This window comes from Apium graveolens, chromosome 5 (assembly GCF_009905375.1).
Source record: "Apium graveolens cultivar Ventura chromosome 5, ASM990537v1, whole genome shotgun sequence".
Lineage (NCBI taxonomy): Eukaryota > Viridiplantae > Streptophyta > Magnoliopsida > Apiales > Apiaceae > Apium > Apium graveolens.
The window spans coordinates 145,564-162,893 of record NC_133651.1 but is presented as its reverse complement, the minus strand read 5'-3'; the positions used below and the strand labels follow the sequence as shown (position 1 = coordinate 162,893).

The 17,330-nt window shown below is 34.8% G+C and overlaps 1 protein-coding gene and 1 long non-coding RNA gene across 4 annotated transcripts; one reads left to right on the top strand and one right to left on the bottom strand.

Moving 5' to 3' along the window:
- Nucleotides 1-5,878: 5,878 nt before the first annotated feature.
- Nucleotides 5,879-10,467, bottom strand: LOC141661754 (uncharacterized). 3 transcript variants are annotated; one of them, XR_012550130.1, is made up of 5 exons: nt 10,328-10,467; nt 10,094-10,184; nt 7,256-8,294; nt 6,484-7,159; nt 5,879-6,314 (listed from the first exon to the last, which is right to left on the bottom strand). It is a non-coding gene; the product is annotated as an uncharacterized LOC141661754 (long non-coding RNA). The 3 variants fall into 3 exon arrangements; XR_012550129.1 differs by having other exon boundaries at nt 6,484-7,255; nt 7,406-8,294; XR_012550128.1 differs by having other exon boundaries at nt 6,484-8,294.
- LOC141661753 (protein LONGIFOLIA 1-like) lies at nt 8,885-14,044 on the top strand. The gene is made up of 5 exons (XM_074468745.1): nt 8,885-9,668; nt 10,211-10,263; nt 10,354-12,261; nt 12,345-12,495; nt 13,041-14,044. Exons 1-5 carry the CDS (start codon nt 9,515-9,517, stop codon nt 13,835-13,837), a joined length of 3,063 nt encoding a protein of 1,020 aa, XP_074324846.1. The 5' UTR covers nt 8,885-9,514; the 3' UTR covers nt 13,838-14,044.
- Nucleotides 14,045-17,330: the final 3,286 nt, after the last annotated feature.

Here is a 17,330-nt window from a genome sequence, read left to right as displayed (position 1 = left end):
ATGCTTTTGGTGATGCTTATAGAAGCGGCCTGCTGGCAACAATTATTATTTCAAGATGACAAGTTTCTGGTTTTAATAGCATTGACTCTCAAGCTGAAAAATCTAGCGAAATATAACAAATTAATCGCTATTAAGTTTACAGCTAATAACCTCACATCTAGGATGTAAACTATTTTTTCCGTGGGTTACTGTGTCACTGGCTCTTGAAATGAAAACTTATCGTTATCAAATTTATAACTATAACTATTGTCACATGTAGTATGTATACAATCTCTGCTGCTTGATGTGCTATTGAATCTGCAGAATGAATTGAACTTGGTGAATTCTTGGAGTTATAGTCCTAGTTTACGCTTAGTCTCAGATGAATGCAGTTTTACTGAGTTTATAGATTTAGTTAATGCCATAGGTTACATTTCCCTAGTCTTACTAATATCCTGGTGTTTATTAATCCTAGTGCAGTCGGTTTTATTGGACAACTGCCATAACTGTATTCCTAAGCTCATCTCTTGGTTTGCTATGAATACGCGATACATAAATGTTATGAACGTGTTTACCTCCTCTATCTCGTTATCTTCCTGCTTTTAATTTGTCTCTTTTAGTTGGTCATTTCTTGAACATGAAAGTTGTTTCTGGACCTTCAGAAGAAGAGTGTTTAAACGTTTTCCAGATGATATTCTTTGGTAGCAACCTTGAAAACTGCATTATTGGATTCTACAACTGAACTTTGTGAACAAAGCTTTGCTAAAGAGTGGTCCTTCACAAAGTGTCAGATTGGTCCATCACTGAATCATGGACTGTTGAAAAAGAGGCCGAGTTGATTGTTTTTGACCACTTTTTCCATAGTTTGGGCCTAATGGCCATACTTATTTGATAATGATTTCATATTACTCTGCCCCATCCCATGTACTGAATTTTTCAGTATTTGATACTTTCCTCCGACTCGGTAAGTTCTTAACATCTGAAATGAAGAGTTCGACACATATTTTAAGGACTCTTATACGGTGTAGTTTCATAACTTATTTTAAAATTTCTTTTTTTCTAAATAATAATTTGAACATTTAATTTTTATTCCAACGAAAAAAGTTTTTAAAATTATTTATGTAATTATAGTAGATAAAAATCTTAAAATGTGTGTCGAACACTATATTTCAAATATTAAGAATTCAATGGTCTGAAGGGAGTATATTTTAAGTATGTGATAAACTAGGACACACACAATATTAATTATTGTTTTTATGCATGTTTATCAAACAAAAATTGAAAAAATGTTTAATTTGAAAGTGCAGATGTTGAAAGAAAAAGATATTATTGAAGATCAGTATAGCATGGTTTCAAAAGTACATGTACCAGGAAGAGACTATACTCAGAAATTAGAATAATACAAGAAGCAAAAGTTGAAAGTAAAGAAAGAGACATGTACCGACTTCAAATTTTACTCAGTAAAATCCCTAGAAACAAAATAGCACATGGAGGACAAATTTACTCTCTTTTTTAATGATAATTAGGCTCATATACCTTTATCTGACTATCCGGTATTAAAAAAAATTTCGGGATGAACGAATATCGAACCCGAATCTGGACGATAAGAAATAAGCCAAATTTACTTAAGTAACGGTCTTGCGGCGGAATGTAATCTTAAAACAGTCAAACCCTAACGATTTTCCATAATTTGAAATCAATGTATGCTATTTTTTTGTTGGTTTTGTTTGGTTATCCCCATTTATGACCGTCGGATTTTTTAATCAAGTGATCAAAACTATTGATCTAAATACTAAAGTAATATACACTAGTCAAGTTTCTAGGTTCGAATCCCGCCGAAAATAAATATTTATACCATTATTTTACACTACTCAAACTCCCACGTTCGAACCTCGCCAACAACAAATATTTATATTATTATTTATATGCTATCCAAATTTCAGGTTCGAATCCCGCAAACAACAAATATTAATATTATTATTTTTAAATATACTAATAAGATTAATGGTCTCGATCTCATCAATTATACACTCCCTCAGTCCCTTCCAATTGTTTACATTTTTGAGTAAGTGTCTGGCACACATTTTAAGGTGCCTAAAAAGTATAGTTATGTAACTTATTTTTACAATTTTTTTTTCTGAATAAAAGTTGAATGTTTTAATTTTTATTCAGAAAAACAAAATTGTAAAAAAAATTACAGAACTATACTTTATATGCACCTTAAAATGTGTGTCGGACACTCTCTAAAAAATGTAAACAATTGAAAGGGACGGAGGGAGTACTATTTAATATTAATTAAAAGAAATTTATTATAATTTTGAAATAATATAAAATTATTATTGACTCAAATAGAATTTGTCTTGGTTTGATAAAAAATTTTGCCGTACAATATGCATATGAAGCTCAAATTGTACTGCAACTCAAACTCAACGGATACCTTAAATCTGTTCTGTAGTTAAATGGAGTCCAATCATTCCTAGGGAGTCGTGTTGCACGAAGAACGATGCAATATTTATTGAGTAAATGCATGGAAATTTGAATCATTATGCCAGTGGTACGTTTATTTCATACAAGTAACGTTTTTAAGCTTGTACATTGATTGAATGATGAATGCTCTGGCTCTTAGTCAAACTGATCCACATACTAGTAGCATTGGCACATGTTAAGCCCGTTAAACTCGATCGTGGTAAGTAGTAGTTGTAGGAGTAATGTTCATTCGTCTTGTTGTAGTTGTATCACCCTCGCCTACTTTACAGGATGTTGAAAGTTCGGATCTTGTAAAAAATAAGAAGGGTGTTTGAACTTTTTCAAAGATAAGAAGGGTGTGTAATATTGTTCGCGGGAAATAGTATTGAAATTGTTTGACCTTGTATTTAGTAGACTCGTAAGCTAGTGTTTAATAGATATGCCGTTTGTGTTTCGATAAATTATAATATACGATTGTCGACTTGGTCAGGGTCGAATGATTGTTGCAGTCTAACATATCACGTGTTTGAACTTTGTCAAAAATAAGATAAGAAATGTGTGTAAGTGTATACCCGGGAAAAATAGTGTTAAAATTGTTTGGCCTTGTATTTAGTAGACTCGTAAGCTAGTGTCTAATCGATATGTTGTTCGTGTTTCGATAATTTATAACATACGATTGTCGACTTCTAAGATAGGCTGGTCAGGGTCGAATGATTGTTACAGTATAACGTATCACGTGTTTGAACTTTATCAAAGATAAGAAGGGTGTGTAAGTGTGTGTACCCGGGTAAAATAGGGTTAAAATTGTTTGGCCTTGTATTTAGTAGACTCGTAAGCTAGTGTCTGATAAATATGTCGTTCGTGTTTTGATAAATTATAATATACAATTATCGACTTTTAAGATATGAGTTGGTCAGCAACAAACGATTATTGTAATATACCGTACTGTGTGTATAGTAAGGTAATTTCAATGAAGAGATAGAAACAATAAGCTAATTACATTTACGATACAAAGTAGTTACATTACAACTTGCAAGAAGTGCAAAAAACCAAAAAACTAAAGTTAGAAATGAATCAAAATTTTATCCAAGAGGGGCAGGGCAAAAGTAGAGACAAGTTAACTATAATGGAAACATGACATGAGGATATCATTATCATGATAAATATAGATACCCAACTGTTGAATAATGCAAAGATGCAGGCCATTTTTCATGAATAGTACAATGTACTTGATTAAATTTCGAATCATTGCTACCAATTTATTGCTTTACCCTACTGCTTGCCGGGGATTACATCTTCCTTCTGATCATCACTCCTTTTGCCTCTCCATCTTTGCTTGTTATATCTCTTTGGTTTCTCCAATCATCTTTGTGTGTGTGTCTACAACCCATGCACTGCACCATCTCATCATGTGTTATACATGAGCACCTCGATATTCGATAAACGAAAGATCTCGTAAAATGAATAATATTTTCTGGTTCAGAGAGATAATGTGTTTTTTATTTCAGTAAATGAATATAATTTTCTGGTCCCGAACATATTAATTGATCGAGGTTTGACTGTATATAAGAATGTAAAAGTTTCGATTTCTGTTGAGATGCACGGCGACATATTTATCTTATACTATATATTTTTGGTCATGCGTAGGAATCGGACCTCCTTTTTACATATCTCTCGTTATTTGGAACCCATTCCGACCTATGAAATAGTTAAATTATATATTTGCAAGGTGTTTGATAAATCTTATTTCTCGAATATATATATATATATATATAATCCTAAACACAATATTTTATCGTGAACTAAGTCGATATCTTCACGAAAACAGTCTCCTTATTCGTTGGACATGATCTACGTACATCTTAACTGCTCACACTGGTATATTTGGTTTGGTTTGCTTTTAGAGTATAGGTAGGGTGACCAGGGTTGCATACATCTTAGTATCTTACTTTTTTTTTTAATCGTAGATAACCCGCAACCGCTACCTTCGGGTGCGTACGGGTAAACCATACGAACTCACGCAATAGCCAGCAAATCACCGAACCAAGGTAAACCGCATAGTATAAATTGAGTATATTTGTTTTGTTTTGGTTTGGTTTGTTTTTTTATGACAAAGTGGTTAAATTTATTCGTTTTTCAAACAATGCGGCGGCGAAAAATGAACTTAAAATTCAAACAACAGATTAACGACGAGTGTACGTCGAAAGTTCGTTGAGTTGTTTTCTAAAATCCAAATCCATACATAATACATCTGTTAATCACACGCTTAATTAATTATTGGTAAGATCCTAAAACCAGAACGTGTTTAGCCTAATGATCCCAGATCATAATCCTATAGATTTGTTGATCATGCGGTGGAATTGAATGAGAATTTGCATGTGAAGTGGATGATTTAAAATTAGTGATCTGTCCATGTAATTGGGTTAAATATACAAAATTATTATGATTTATGAATTGTCAGTCTCTGACTTTTTACATTCATCCTAATTCATTCTTCTGATTCAAGGAATATTTTTAAGAGCACCACGTTACAAATTCATTATTTCCTTTAAAAACAATTCATTGTATAGAACAATTTATGCAATGCATGCTATAAAGTAGAAACTCTGTATTGTCATTCTCAAACATTATATAAACACTCAATTTAACAAATTAAAATGGGAATCTGGTCCCCGTCAAGCGATTTTTGCTAATTATCCGTCCATTACGAGGATAGGCAAAAGCCTTAGGGGGGTGGCGCTTATAATCCTATGAATTAAGTCCTGATAGACGATTTAGGCTTCTGAATTTCTTAGAACAGATACACATTTGTATTATAAGTCATATTTGTCAAAAACAGTGCATATAGACGATGTAGGCTCTTGAATTTATCAAATTTTTAGTGTTAAACTTGTCATAGATAAATAAACATGGGAACTTATCCACAACCATTGTTGGATGCAATACATCAGTCGTAATGTTTCATTACGGTAACTCTCACCTTCCGTAATGTTTTATTGCGGTCTAGCTAAGTTGACCGTGGATAATTTGCCAACAAGTATTACTATAACTAACTTTTTGCTAAAATTCAATTCCCCATTTGCTATAATTTATATGTAACTTAATTAAGTAAATGAAGTATTAGTTAGTTAAAGTGAAGCAATTAACAGACCATAAAAGAGGGCTGTGTCTTGGTTGCCAAGTCTTTCCCACCATGCATGTTTGTTGCTGAATTCTGCAGGAACAAACCATTTAGATATGAAACTTCCAATTAATATATGCTTAATTTTATACTTGTACCATGTGATACAAGAGATGACATCTCATGGCTTGGTATAATAGGATAACTACTCCTATAAACTAGTTTAATTAGTAGTTACACAATCTCTGAGCACCTTTTTGGAACCCTTTAATTATTAGAAGCCTTTATATAACTAACTTGCAATGACAAGCTATCTAATATATAATGGGATCCGGTCAGGTAACAATCGGTGGTTGTTGCAGCATACCGTACCACATTATAATTTTGGTGTGAATGCATGAGAGTCCATATTTTTTACATACCCCATAAGTTTCTGCTATATACGGTATGCTATAACAATCGGTTGCAACGGACCTTTCTATGATAATTAACTAAAAAGCTGAAAGAGATATAATAGATGCCCTAAGGTTGGGGTTGGGGATCATGTGCCTACAATTGTATAGCTATAATTGTGGGCTGCTGCCTGCTGGTGTGCTTGAACATAGTATAAGGATGTGGTTGATAGATATCAACAGTTTCTGGTTTAGCCAGCTGCAGCTACAGCCTACAGCCATCCCCCTCACGTGATCTCTTAACTTCTCCACGTGCTCATGTATCCTTTCTTCTCTGCATATTCTTAACCTCAAACCTAAACCATCACATTCAAGTGTCAGCTTATCAACCCTATTTATAATTAGCCAATTAAGCTATTTACCCTCCTGTAGCTAGGCTCTGCATTTGTTAGCTAAAATACTATCTACATGACTTTGATTCTTTTTTTTTTCAATAACCAAGTGTTCGGGACAGCTTACACGCACCTCGACTAATCCTGAAAAGGGCCAGCACAACATCCCACCGCCATGACCCCTACTTAATATGAGCTTCTTCAATTCTTCATATGTACGCAAGCTTATAATATACAATTAGCAGTGCATGTATAAAATTATATGACAAGAAGTACTGACTACAGAAGTTCCATTTCTCAAGCTAACAAACTGATCACATGGCTTTAGCATGTTACTCTGGAATATATAGTTAAGAAGACATTCCAGAATCAAGAACAGTACTGAATATGTGTATTAACAGTGTCATTATCAATCGACGAGACTAACCCAAGCTCGCATGATAGACTTAGAACTATCGCGTACGAGAGGAGGATAAGAGCAAGTACCCACAAAGAATGGACTGCTGATGGGTTAGAAGCAGACAGTTCTTGACATTGCGTTAGGTGGTGGGAACCATTCGCTGGAGATATCGCAGAGTCACAAGCTCTAACAGCTATTCATTTTAATTTGTACACATTTTTTTTAGTATATTCACAAAAGAACAGAAAGAAAGTAGCAAATAAATGTTTATTTCATAATGCTACAAAATGTACAGAAACTTAAAACAGGCAAAAAGAAAAGATGTCGAAACTTGAAAGCTCTTACAGATTACTGTAGCCGATGCTAGCTGTAAGCCAAAAGTTGTTCCTTCATGTTTCACTTCTAGGAACTACAACATTGCAACAGCTGTGAGCATCAATTGACATTCAATAGAGGTACAGATTCAAAAAAAAGGAGGTGTTTAATTCTGCATTCCTGTAAATACCTGTAATGAAAATGTGCAAGAAAATGTCATGTCACAGTTTCAATAGAATTATTCCATATGTGAGATAGATATCCTCTGATTAGCGCTCTACCAAGAACCGAATTATTAACATCTCATGCAATTTACTATAGCTATACTACAGCTACCTACCGGAAACTAAATTTCCCGACTATTATTCAGACAAGCTCCATGACCTTACTGGCTTTCTATCGTTGTTCTTTTTTTAACCGCTCTTATAAGTATAATAGACAATTTTACATATTACAACTGTGTTAAACCCTAGCAGTACAAGCTAGATATTCTATGCTATAGAAGATGATATACCCTCTTGCATTTAATTCCAGGACCAATAGACTAGATTCTGGACCACAGTTATTTCAGATCATATGATGCTATTTCAGCACAAAGATCTTGTTAGAAAAGATGCCAAGTTAAAAGGGGAATGCTACAGTTTTAATCTCCAGAAATAGACTACTTTATATTTTTATACAAAATTATTGAGTCTTTCCTGTGATGTACATCCTAATTTAATACATATATTTCAGGCAAATAACTAATCACATTGTCATTGAGAATGACATGTCGCAATAAAAAAGATTTTCTGAAGACACTGATGGTTGCGGGAAGTAAGGGCATGGCTAAACGCTAGCAATATGATATTTAGACATAAAAACAAGTATTAGCAAAATCACTGGTCTACCAAGTTCAGGAATGATGTTAAAATGGTAACGTAAAAAACTCGAGGTTATTCATAATTACTTTTTACTTCTTGGCAAAATTACCAGGCACAAAACTTGCTCATACAAATTCCAGGCGTCTGCTGCAAATGTTCATAACTCATAAGCTCATCAGTGTTACATAATGTTGTCGCATTTCAGCAGTGTAACATCAATGTGAACCTTTAACATTGGTAGTAAGATATTCTATGACCGTTTTCTTCTATATGTTGCTAAAATTTGAACTACTGTTAGAATTCTCAAGATTTACAGTCCTCGTAGTAGGAGAGAGATGTATTTGGGTAGCTTCAGTCACCTACCTCCTGCTCCCAGAATACAGAGGCATTAATACAAAGTATAATGCATAAAGAGGAACAAGCAGATGCCTAGTATAACATACATAAATAACATTTAGCTGATGTATCACGCGTAAAAACTAAATTTGAACCAAATTAACAGCACACCACTCTGTTGGAAGATTACGTAAATTCTGTTAGTTATGCATTCTATGAAACACATGTATAGCGAAAAAAATAACACGAAACATTGCGGCATTCAGTCCCTCCCGACCTCCCCTTGTGTTTTATGCAAACAGGTGAAAACATGAAGCTCTGCATCAAGGGTAGTTTGGTGAAATGGAGGAGGGGAATGGTTGAAAAAGGGCTTTAGAGTTTAGACTCTGGTGCCTTGCCAGTACATAATCCACTTAACCCATTTCTTGCACCCTCTGACAATCTCCACATGCCCATGTAGAGAGTCTCAGAATTCAGTCCCACCCCCATTATTTTGTCCACATGGAAGTGAGAAGAAAATGACAGTGTAGATCTGACCCACAAATTCACACCAGATCAGACCCACACATCCTTTTTTTATATAACAAATTTACTTTATAAAATAATACTCCAATCTTCCTCTAAAGTTAGAATAAAAACCCTCAGTTCAACCCTTCCCCACCCTTCCAAAACAGATTGCACAGTACTCTAAATGTCACATAAATCTCCCTTCTATTAACCCTTTCTTGTGAAAGCTATAACAAACTTATTTCTATTACTCCTGTGAGAAGAAATCTAGAGAGCAATCTGCAGAGTCTCTACACAGTTAGCAGTTATGATCATTTAGAAGCGTATAAGGTGGGGGAGATACTAGAAACTGTAAAGAGCTGGCTCCATTCCATTTCTTTATAACAATCTCTTTTGGTTTTCAGACGACAGTTGGCTACCAGTTCCGGAAACTTTTTTATTTTTTGCTGGTGCTCCTAGTCACAAGTCGTATCGCGCCTAATACATTATTTCATTCAATATCCTATACCTCTTCAAGTCCATTCTATCTTTTCTAAAGTCACATAATATATCATTTCACTTGCGCATAAGGGTCTTGTTAATCAAATCAGATGATACAGTGACTGCATATGCCATAAATTCTTGTGATCAGGTAGCGGAAAGCTCATTCTACGTGTGTTTGGTAAAAGAAGATTGTAAACAGAAAAAGCCGGTTAAGCTGGTAGATGATACTAAGCATTCTATAGGAGAAGTTGACGTTAACAATGTCTACAAAGGTTTTACATTCATTAACAGATAAAGAAACAGATATGCAGAATCATCTTGGATGCATGAGTGGAATATTTCAGCTCTTCGGCCGCCAATATTTTCTTACTGGCCGAAGAGTCAATGGACACAACCACAAAAGACCCCCATCAGGTTATATTTTTCTACAATGCCTAGTATCAATTGTAGGTGCTTTTGAATATAGAACTGTGAATGAAAAAAATTAAACCAAAGATGCTTCAACTTAATGTATTTTTGTTGTTCTGTCCTCCTATATCCTAAAAAACGCGAGTTCATAAATATGCGAGTTACCTATTTGTAAAAGATGCATTAGAATTTTGAGTACATCTATTTTGCTCATACTTTTGCTTATTCTGTTTCTGCAGTTAAATTTAGTTAGGAATTACACAATTTATATGTATCCTCAGTAAAATGTTTGCAAGTTATTCTACGATCAATACGAGATATGACGAATACTGCAATACATAAAGACTTAACATGCATAGACATGTTGATAGTTTCTGATCAAATGCCTAGATTAAAAGAGAGTTATTACATTAATATGCATGTATACTTACTCTTATACGTGCATCTCTTACAGCTCCTTGTAAATGTGTGGAGACTGGATATCCCACGCCTGAGCACCAAAATGTCTTCATCGCAAGAAATCTGATGTTTGTATTTTATATGCACAGGTCAATATGTCAGCCATGGAACAGAGAAGAGTGGGACAAGGCAGGGAACACTGGTAAATACTAAAATTCAACATAAATTTCTTAGTAGAAGCAATGTTTCTGGGATATTTAACTTACCGATGCAGAAAACATATTTAAAACAGGTAGGAAAAGAGAAGCTAATGGCCCCTGTTGAACCATCACGTACATCCTTTTCATCCTCTTGTTCTTCATCAACCTTTTCATCAGCTGATTGGAATAAAAAAGTTCAATCAGAACCTTCAACATCCTGCCAAAGTAGTTTTAGTAAAATTACGTCTCCACCATTGCTCACTAGACAACCAAGTTCTTCCCCTCACTTGTTGCCACAATCCCTTGATATTCGGGATATAGTGAAGGACTCCATGTACAGAGAAACAAACCGTTTATCTGTTAAAACCACAAAAGAGAAAGTCGGGATGCAAGTCATGAAGCACATAGATTCCCCAAGGCCTATTCAGCAGCATAAATCCGTTAATCAAAAAATAACCAGAAATGATGGATCATTGCGCACTGTTGGGAAGTCTCGAGGTGCACCCCGCACTGCCAAGGAACAAAAGTATGGTTCTCCAACCCTGACACCAAGGGATGCTCCTCGGTACTCTTATGATGAAAGGATTTCACAAAATAAACTGAAATCATCCGCAAAGTTCAAAGAACTTCCAAGGCTATCACTGGACAGTAGAGAGCGTACCATTAGAAGTTCTGCCTCTCAATCAAGATCAAATTATCTGCCTAGTGAAACAGATGCCGAAACTGGGATTTCTAGGCAAACTATCTGCCCAAACCAGGAGCCTGGAAGTAATAAGCGGCCATCTGCCATTGTGGCCAGGCTGATGGGTTTGGAACCAACCCCAGATTTCATTCCAACAGATGAGAGTCAAAATTTACCAAAGGAAGATTCTGATGCAATTTCAAGAACATCAAGAATATACGACAAAAGCAAGCAGAATCAAGTTACTGGATCTCCAACATTGTCACGGATTTCTGGATTGAAACATGATAACTCACTCAAGAAGTCAACCTCAAGTTCAAAATCCTCGCTAGAGCAAGCTCCATGGAAACAGACAGAGAGCAAATGCTTCTCCCAGAAACAAACCTCTAAAATTCAAGAAGCCCTCAAACAGTCTCCTCAAACATCACCTTCTGTTTATGGTGAGATTCAGAAAAGGTTGACTGAACTTGAATTTAAAAAGTCTGGAAAGGATCTCAGAGCACTTAAACAGATACTCGAGGCAATGGAAAACAAAAGAGAGAAGTTGGAGAACAAGAAAGAAGAGCAAGTTCCATACTTTGAGTCTCACAGAAGCGAGAGCAGCCCATCCAGCAGCCTTGATCAGGCGTCCACACAGCAGAAGAAAAGTAACAATCCTACCTCACCCGTCGTCAAGGGGTCTAGTTCTCCAAAACGACATGGATCTCAGATTGTGATCATGAAACCAAATAAACAGACTGAGAAACCTGCAACTAAAATTGACTGCAAGCCAGTTCATAATAAATGGTCCAGCGATAATGCACACAACATACTGGAATTAGTTGATAAGCGTAAAGCTACAGATATTACTATGAAAAGAAATCATCCTAGAGATGCTTCTAGTTGGCCCCAACCTCCCAACGAGATAAAGACAAAGGTTGGAATCCTTAGATCATCGCAACATCCAAAAGTGCTTCAGCACATTGGGGGAGATAATCATGCCAGTAATGTCAGGAGCTCAAGGAATCTGGACCAAAGATTGCAGAAGAAAGAGATTGATAACCTTGCCTGTTTGAACACCCAATCAACAGATCCGCGAACATCCAGGAAGCAATCAATTATGCACCCAATAAAATCAGGCTTGCCAACAAAAAAATTTATTGACCAAATGAACTGGTCAAGTAATGAAGCAGGAAACTTGAGTCATCAAGGTCATGCAGATTCTATGCAATCAGAAAGTGGCATTAGCCTAGATTCACAAATGAGGACAGAAACAACAGGCAAAAATCATAACGAGCAGATTACTGGTCCTTTCCGACCTAAGGACCCCAATAGAGAAGTACGCGATTCTATCTTCCGTGTCATATATTAATATTATATATACAATATAACATACTAATTGATTTCATATTTCCTGTCCAGGATTTTGCAACTAGGTTGCCTGAAGACGTGTTAATTGCTGAACTTGCGACAGTTACAGTGGAACAACCGAGTCCTGTCTCAGTTCTCGATATTAGTTTCTATGAAGAAGACTTCCCCTCTCCTATCAAGAAGAGACTAAGTGCTTTTCAGGGTTAGTTTCCTATTTAGAACGAAACACATGCGCATCTCCACATTTGACTTGCAATATTCATAGTACATAGTGAAAATAACTACTACACAATGATTTATTTGCTATTAGAGTTGTAGTAACAGAAAAAAGAGTAATCATGAGCATGAATCAGCTATAAAACAGACCTCATGATGCATGAAAGAAATAGATCTACGGTAAAAACAGCTTCAATTAGACTGCAACAATTTGTAGCCTAATTGTTGATGTTATTTCTCTTATTAGTTCATCCACTCAACAAACAAATATACAGCCAAGACTTCTTACCTGACTGTAGGTCAACCAATAACACACCACCGGACCAACTTGTTTACATGGCATGCCTGTTCGGCCCTGTTAAACGATGAGTAATACAAAAGATCATAAACCTAATAATTGTTCAAATGCACTTCTTTTTTGTCAGATGTTCAAATGCACTTTTAAATATGAGCACTTACTCAAAAGCGGGTTGTATATACCATTTGGTTAATCATAAAATACAATGCCTGACACTGATTCTATCTGCTCAGGTTATAATACTTGGAATAGTAACGAGGCAGGAGCAGTGTATATAGATCACATAAAGAACGACAGATCTAGTTGCACCAACAGGTTTGATCAGGGAAAACTTGAAAACATCAATCACTTAGTTCATAAACTTCGACTACTGAAAACTCAAGACGAAGCTACCAAAAATTGCATTATATCTGTTTGTGATGATAACAATTCCGAACACAGATACATTGCTGAGATTTTAGTAGCAGCGGGAGTACTTAAGGATCATGGCTCCAACTTGACAGCCATTCAGCTCCATCCATCAGAACTACCCCTGAATCCCAAATTGTTTCACGTGCTAGAGAAAGTGGCGGGGAGCACCAAGCTCATAAAAGGAAACCATGAAAAGGATGCACAATCAAAATTCAGTAAAGCAATTCAGAGGAAACTACTGTTTGATGTTGTCAATGAGATTCTTGCTCACAAATCAGCTTTGGCAGGTTCACTTAAACCATGGATTCACCAGAATAATCTGGAAGAAAATAGCATGAGAGGAGATGAGCTTTTCAAAGAACTGTGCTCTAAAATTACTGACGAACAACCTGGTACATACTCCAGAGTGGTTGGTGACTATGACAGCATGACAACAGTCTTAAGTGTGGACATGAAAAATGATTCAGATTGGGCAGCTTACAGTCCTGAGCTACCAGGAATTGTGTTAGATATAGAGCGGATGATATTCAAAGACTTAATTGGCGAGGTTGTATCTGGTGGGACAACTGGTCTGCGACTGCAGTCAGGAACACATTGCAGGAAACTATTTTCCAAGTAGCATTATAAAATCTGCTCAGTGTTTTTCATTTTCAACTAACGTTTCTACCTTTTCTATATTTCCACCTCAGCCTGCTCAGTCCAGTAGCACAGAGACCTATATGTTATGTCCCAGCTTCGCTAGCTACCGATAGAACCTTGTGTAGTGTCAACAAGACAGTTTTCCAACCTAATATACATGCATATATATAATAGATTTTGTTTCTTACTTGTTATGTGTTTACGGAATGTGAGAAATCATCAATCCTAGACCATTCTGATGGTTTTAAAAGAAATAGGCAAAACTAAATAAGATTTATCTAAGAAACAACAGCATATTAACTAGTTAGAGATAAGTTGCTGTATGGTGGATTTGTAATAAATTGTTTAATAGGCTTAACATCATTAGAAGGATACATATATACTCCTAAATGAGAAAAATGTAATCTTCTATAATTTTTATATTATATATAATCTTCTTAATTTAATTATGTTCACCTTTAATATTTGATTTGGGTAATTGGTTGTATTGCACCCAGCCAGTGACACCACATCCAAAATCACATATTACAAGATAATGTGGTTCTATACGGAACGATTTATCTTAATTAAATTCTATGTTACCCGGACTCGGGTATGGGTGTCGGACATGGGTTCATATCCAAGTTTCGGACTCAGCAATATTCTGAAAAATTTACATGTCTTTGGCCTAAAATAAGTGTCCAAGTGTCCAGACCCATGTCCGAGTGTCGAGTGTCCGACATGGGTACTCGAAGCAAAATGAAGAGTTTAGGTAACTAAGATTAAATTTTCTACTTATTATGTCCAACTGTCCATTCTAAACAAACTCTTAATCAATAAGGATGAAAAGTAGAACCCAAAATTAACATATCTTCACTATAAAGGACAATAAAGTCACTTCTTACATTAGTAATATCATGTCGGCAGCCAATATAGTGGCATCACTAATGCCTATAATCAACAAACGAATATCGTTTATATTGAAACTCAACTAAACGAAAGATGACCAACAAGCAAATCAACTGTTGGGAAATTAATTAATACATAAAATATTTATTAGTCATGATAAACAATATAATATAATCTGCTGGCTTCTGCTGAAGATGCGAGGGCAAAACATGCAAAAGATTTTAAAAGAGTAACACTAAACATCTAGGAAACTTATATATAACAAATCAAGCTAGAAAGACAGAAACACACCAAGAACTTCTTCAAGTCACAATATATTGCTGTAGAAAAAACTTGAGGGATTACTCAATTGTCCATTATAAAATTTCTTGGTCAATTAAATATGTATTTAACTGAGTTCCCTTTTAGCACAATATCATAGGGCAAAAAATTATTGGGAAAGGAAGTAAAAAGCCACAGCGATAAAGACAATAATATATGCATACCATGTAGTTTTCTTTCATTGGAAATTTAAAGTCAAATTGGTATAAAACATATCACAGAGATGGTAAATCCATTTTATAACACAGTAACTTACTAATAAATTAAATTTAACATGTGATTAAATTTCCATTAGGAGCATGTTCATTTCAAACTTTAGAGCTATATTTCAGAAACAAGATATGACTTGCACAAATATTTTGGTAGTTGAAACTAGTTGCAATCATTCGAAAAAGTATGCACATTGTAACTAGAAATATAGCCCTATTCATAAATCCGAATACATTCAACTATAGGGTGAAATAACTGAAATATTTAATGTTAAAGAATCCTGACTGTATAACTACAGATACACTCTGTCATAATGGTATATTTTATCATAAAAAATAAAAAAAGAACACGGTGAGAATAAAATTTACCTAATATATTTTGTTTTTATTGCTGCCATCAACGTATTTACATTAAAATATTTTCTTGAGATTTGGTTTCATCATAAAATGCCTGCAGCCTGCGCATGGTTAATCATGATTAGGAAAACGAGTTGATCATTTTATTTTAAGACAAAAAACAAACGTAAAAAAAAACATTTCTGGCCTCTGAATATTATTTTTTTTTGTCAGTGACATTGGTAAAAAGTAAAGTAGAAAGAAATGAAACTAGGAACCTCTATTTACAGAATACCTTCTTCTATCACTATAAGACTATATATACTTAAGGTGGGGGGGGGATGATATAAAGAATGATGTTCCAAATTAAAAACACAGATACATTCAGTAGGATCACGTAGAATGGCATCCAAGTATGAACTTATATCTTGGTGTGAATTTCATAAACATGCAACCATTTTCTGTTCTATCTGTACTTAAAGATGATAGAACATTATAAGCTATTAATGAAGTATTTAAAAGTAAAACCAAGCTTTATCAAATGGGCTAATATTAAACATTTAATAAACTTATTAAAACTACACTTCAGCAATATTAAAGAGGCAAATACAAGTAGTGATAGATTTTCTTGAAAACTGTAGGCATAAATCTTCAGGAATGTCATCATGCTTTGTTATATCAGAATTCCCTGAGAACATACCAAAACTAATATAAAACATGATGTTCCAAAATTCATAACACAGATTCTGGAATTTAAACATTCCATATGATCACGTCGAATGGCGTGCAAGTATGAATTTTCATAAACATGCAACCATTTTTGTCTCATCTGTACTTACAGATGATAAAAAATTTAAGCAACAAAGTATTTAAAATTAGAACCAAGCTTTATCAAATGGGCTAATATTAAACATTTAATGAAGTTATTAAGACTAAACTTCAGCATTATTAAAGAGGCTAATACAAGTAGACTACATGAAGTAGTAATAGATATTCTTAAAAACTGTAGGCAAAAATCTCCAGGAATGTCACTTCATCACACTTTGTTATATCAGAATTCCCTGAAAGCAAACTAAGCTACTAGCCCAAATGGTGGAGAAAATGAGGCAAATTTCATCAGATTAAACAAAAACTGTGTGAACAATTCTCCTAGAAGAACAGGAAGAAGAAGAAATCCCCAGGAATGTCATTTTATCGTTTCATCAAAACTCCCTAAAAACATACTTTAAACTAAGACATCCCAAATTGTAGAGAAAATGAGGCAAATTTCAACAGATCAGACTTAAAATGCGTGAAGAAGGAAAACAAACTCCAGGAATGTCACTTCATCATGCTTTGTTTCATCAGAACTCTTCGAAAACAAACTTCAAACCAAAAAAAAAGTAGCCCAACTCTCAGAGAACATAAAGCCAAATTAATCTTATTATACCGGACAAAAAATGTGAGGAAGAATTATAGCTAAAGCAATTTTTTAAGAGACTAAAGCAACAATAGTTCCTTTTCTTTTATGCCACAAACAAAGCAATCATAGGGCTGATGATCACAATATCTTACACTTACCGTGCCACTTTCACCCTTATATGTGTCCCAACTCCCAATTACATGACCAACAGTGAAAAAACAAAGGGAAATATAAAGGAGAAGTGTCAAGAACATACCAACAGAAATAAAGTAAAAGAGAAGCATATAAAAAATGAAAGAAGGTATGATTCACCTGCA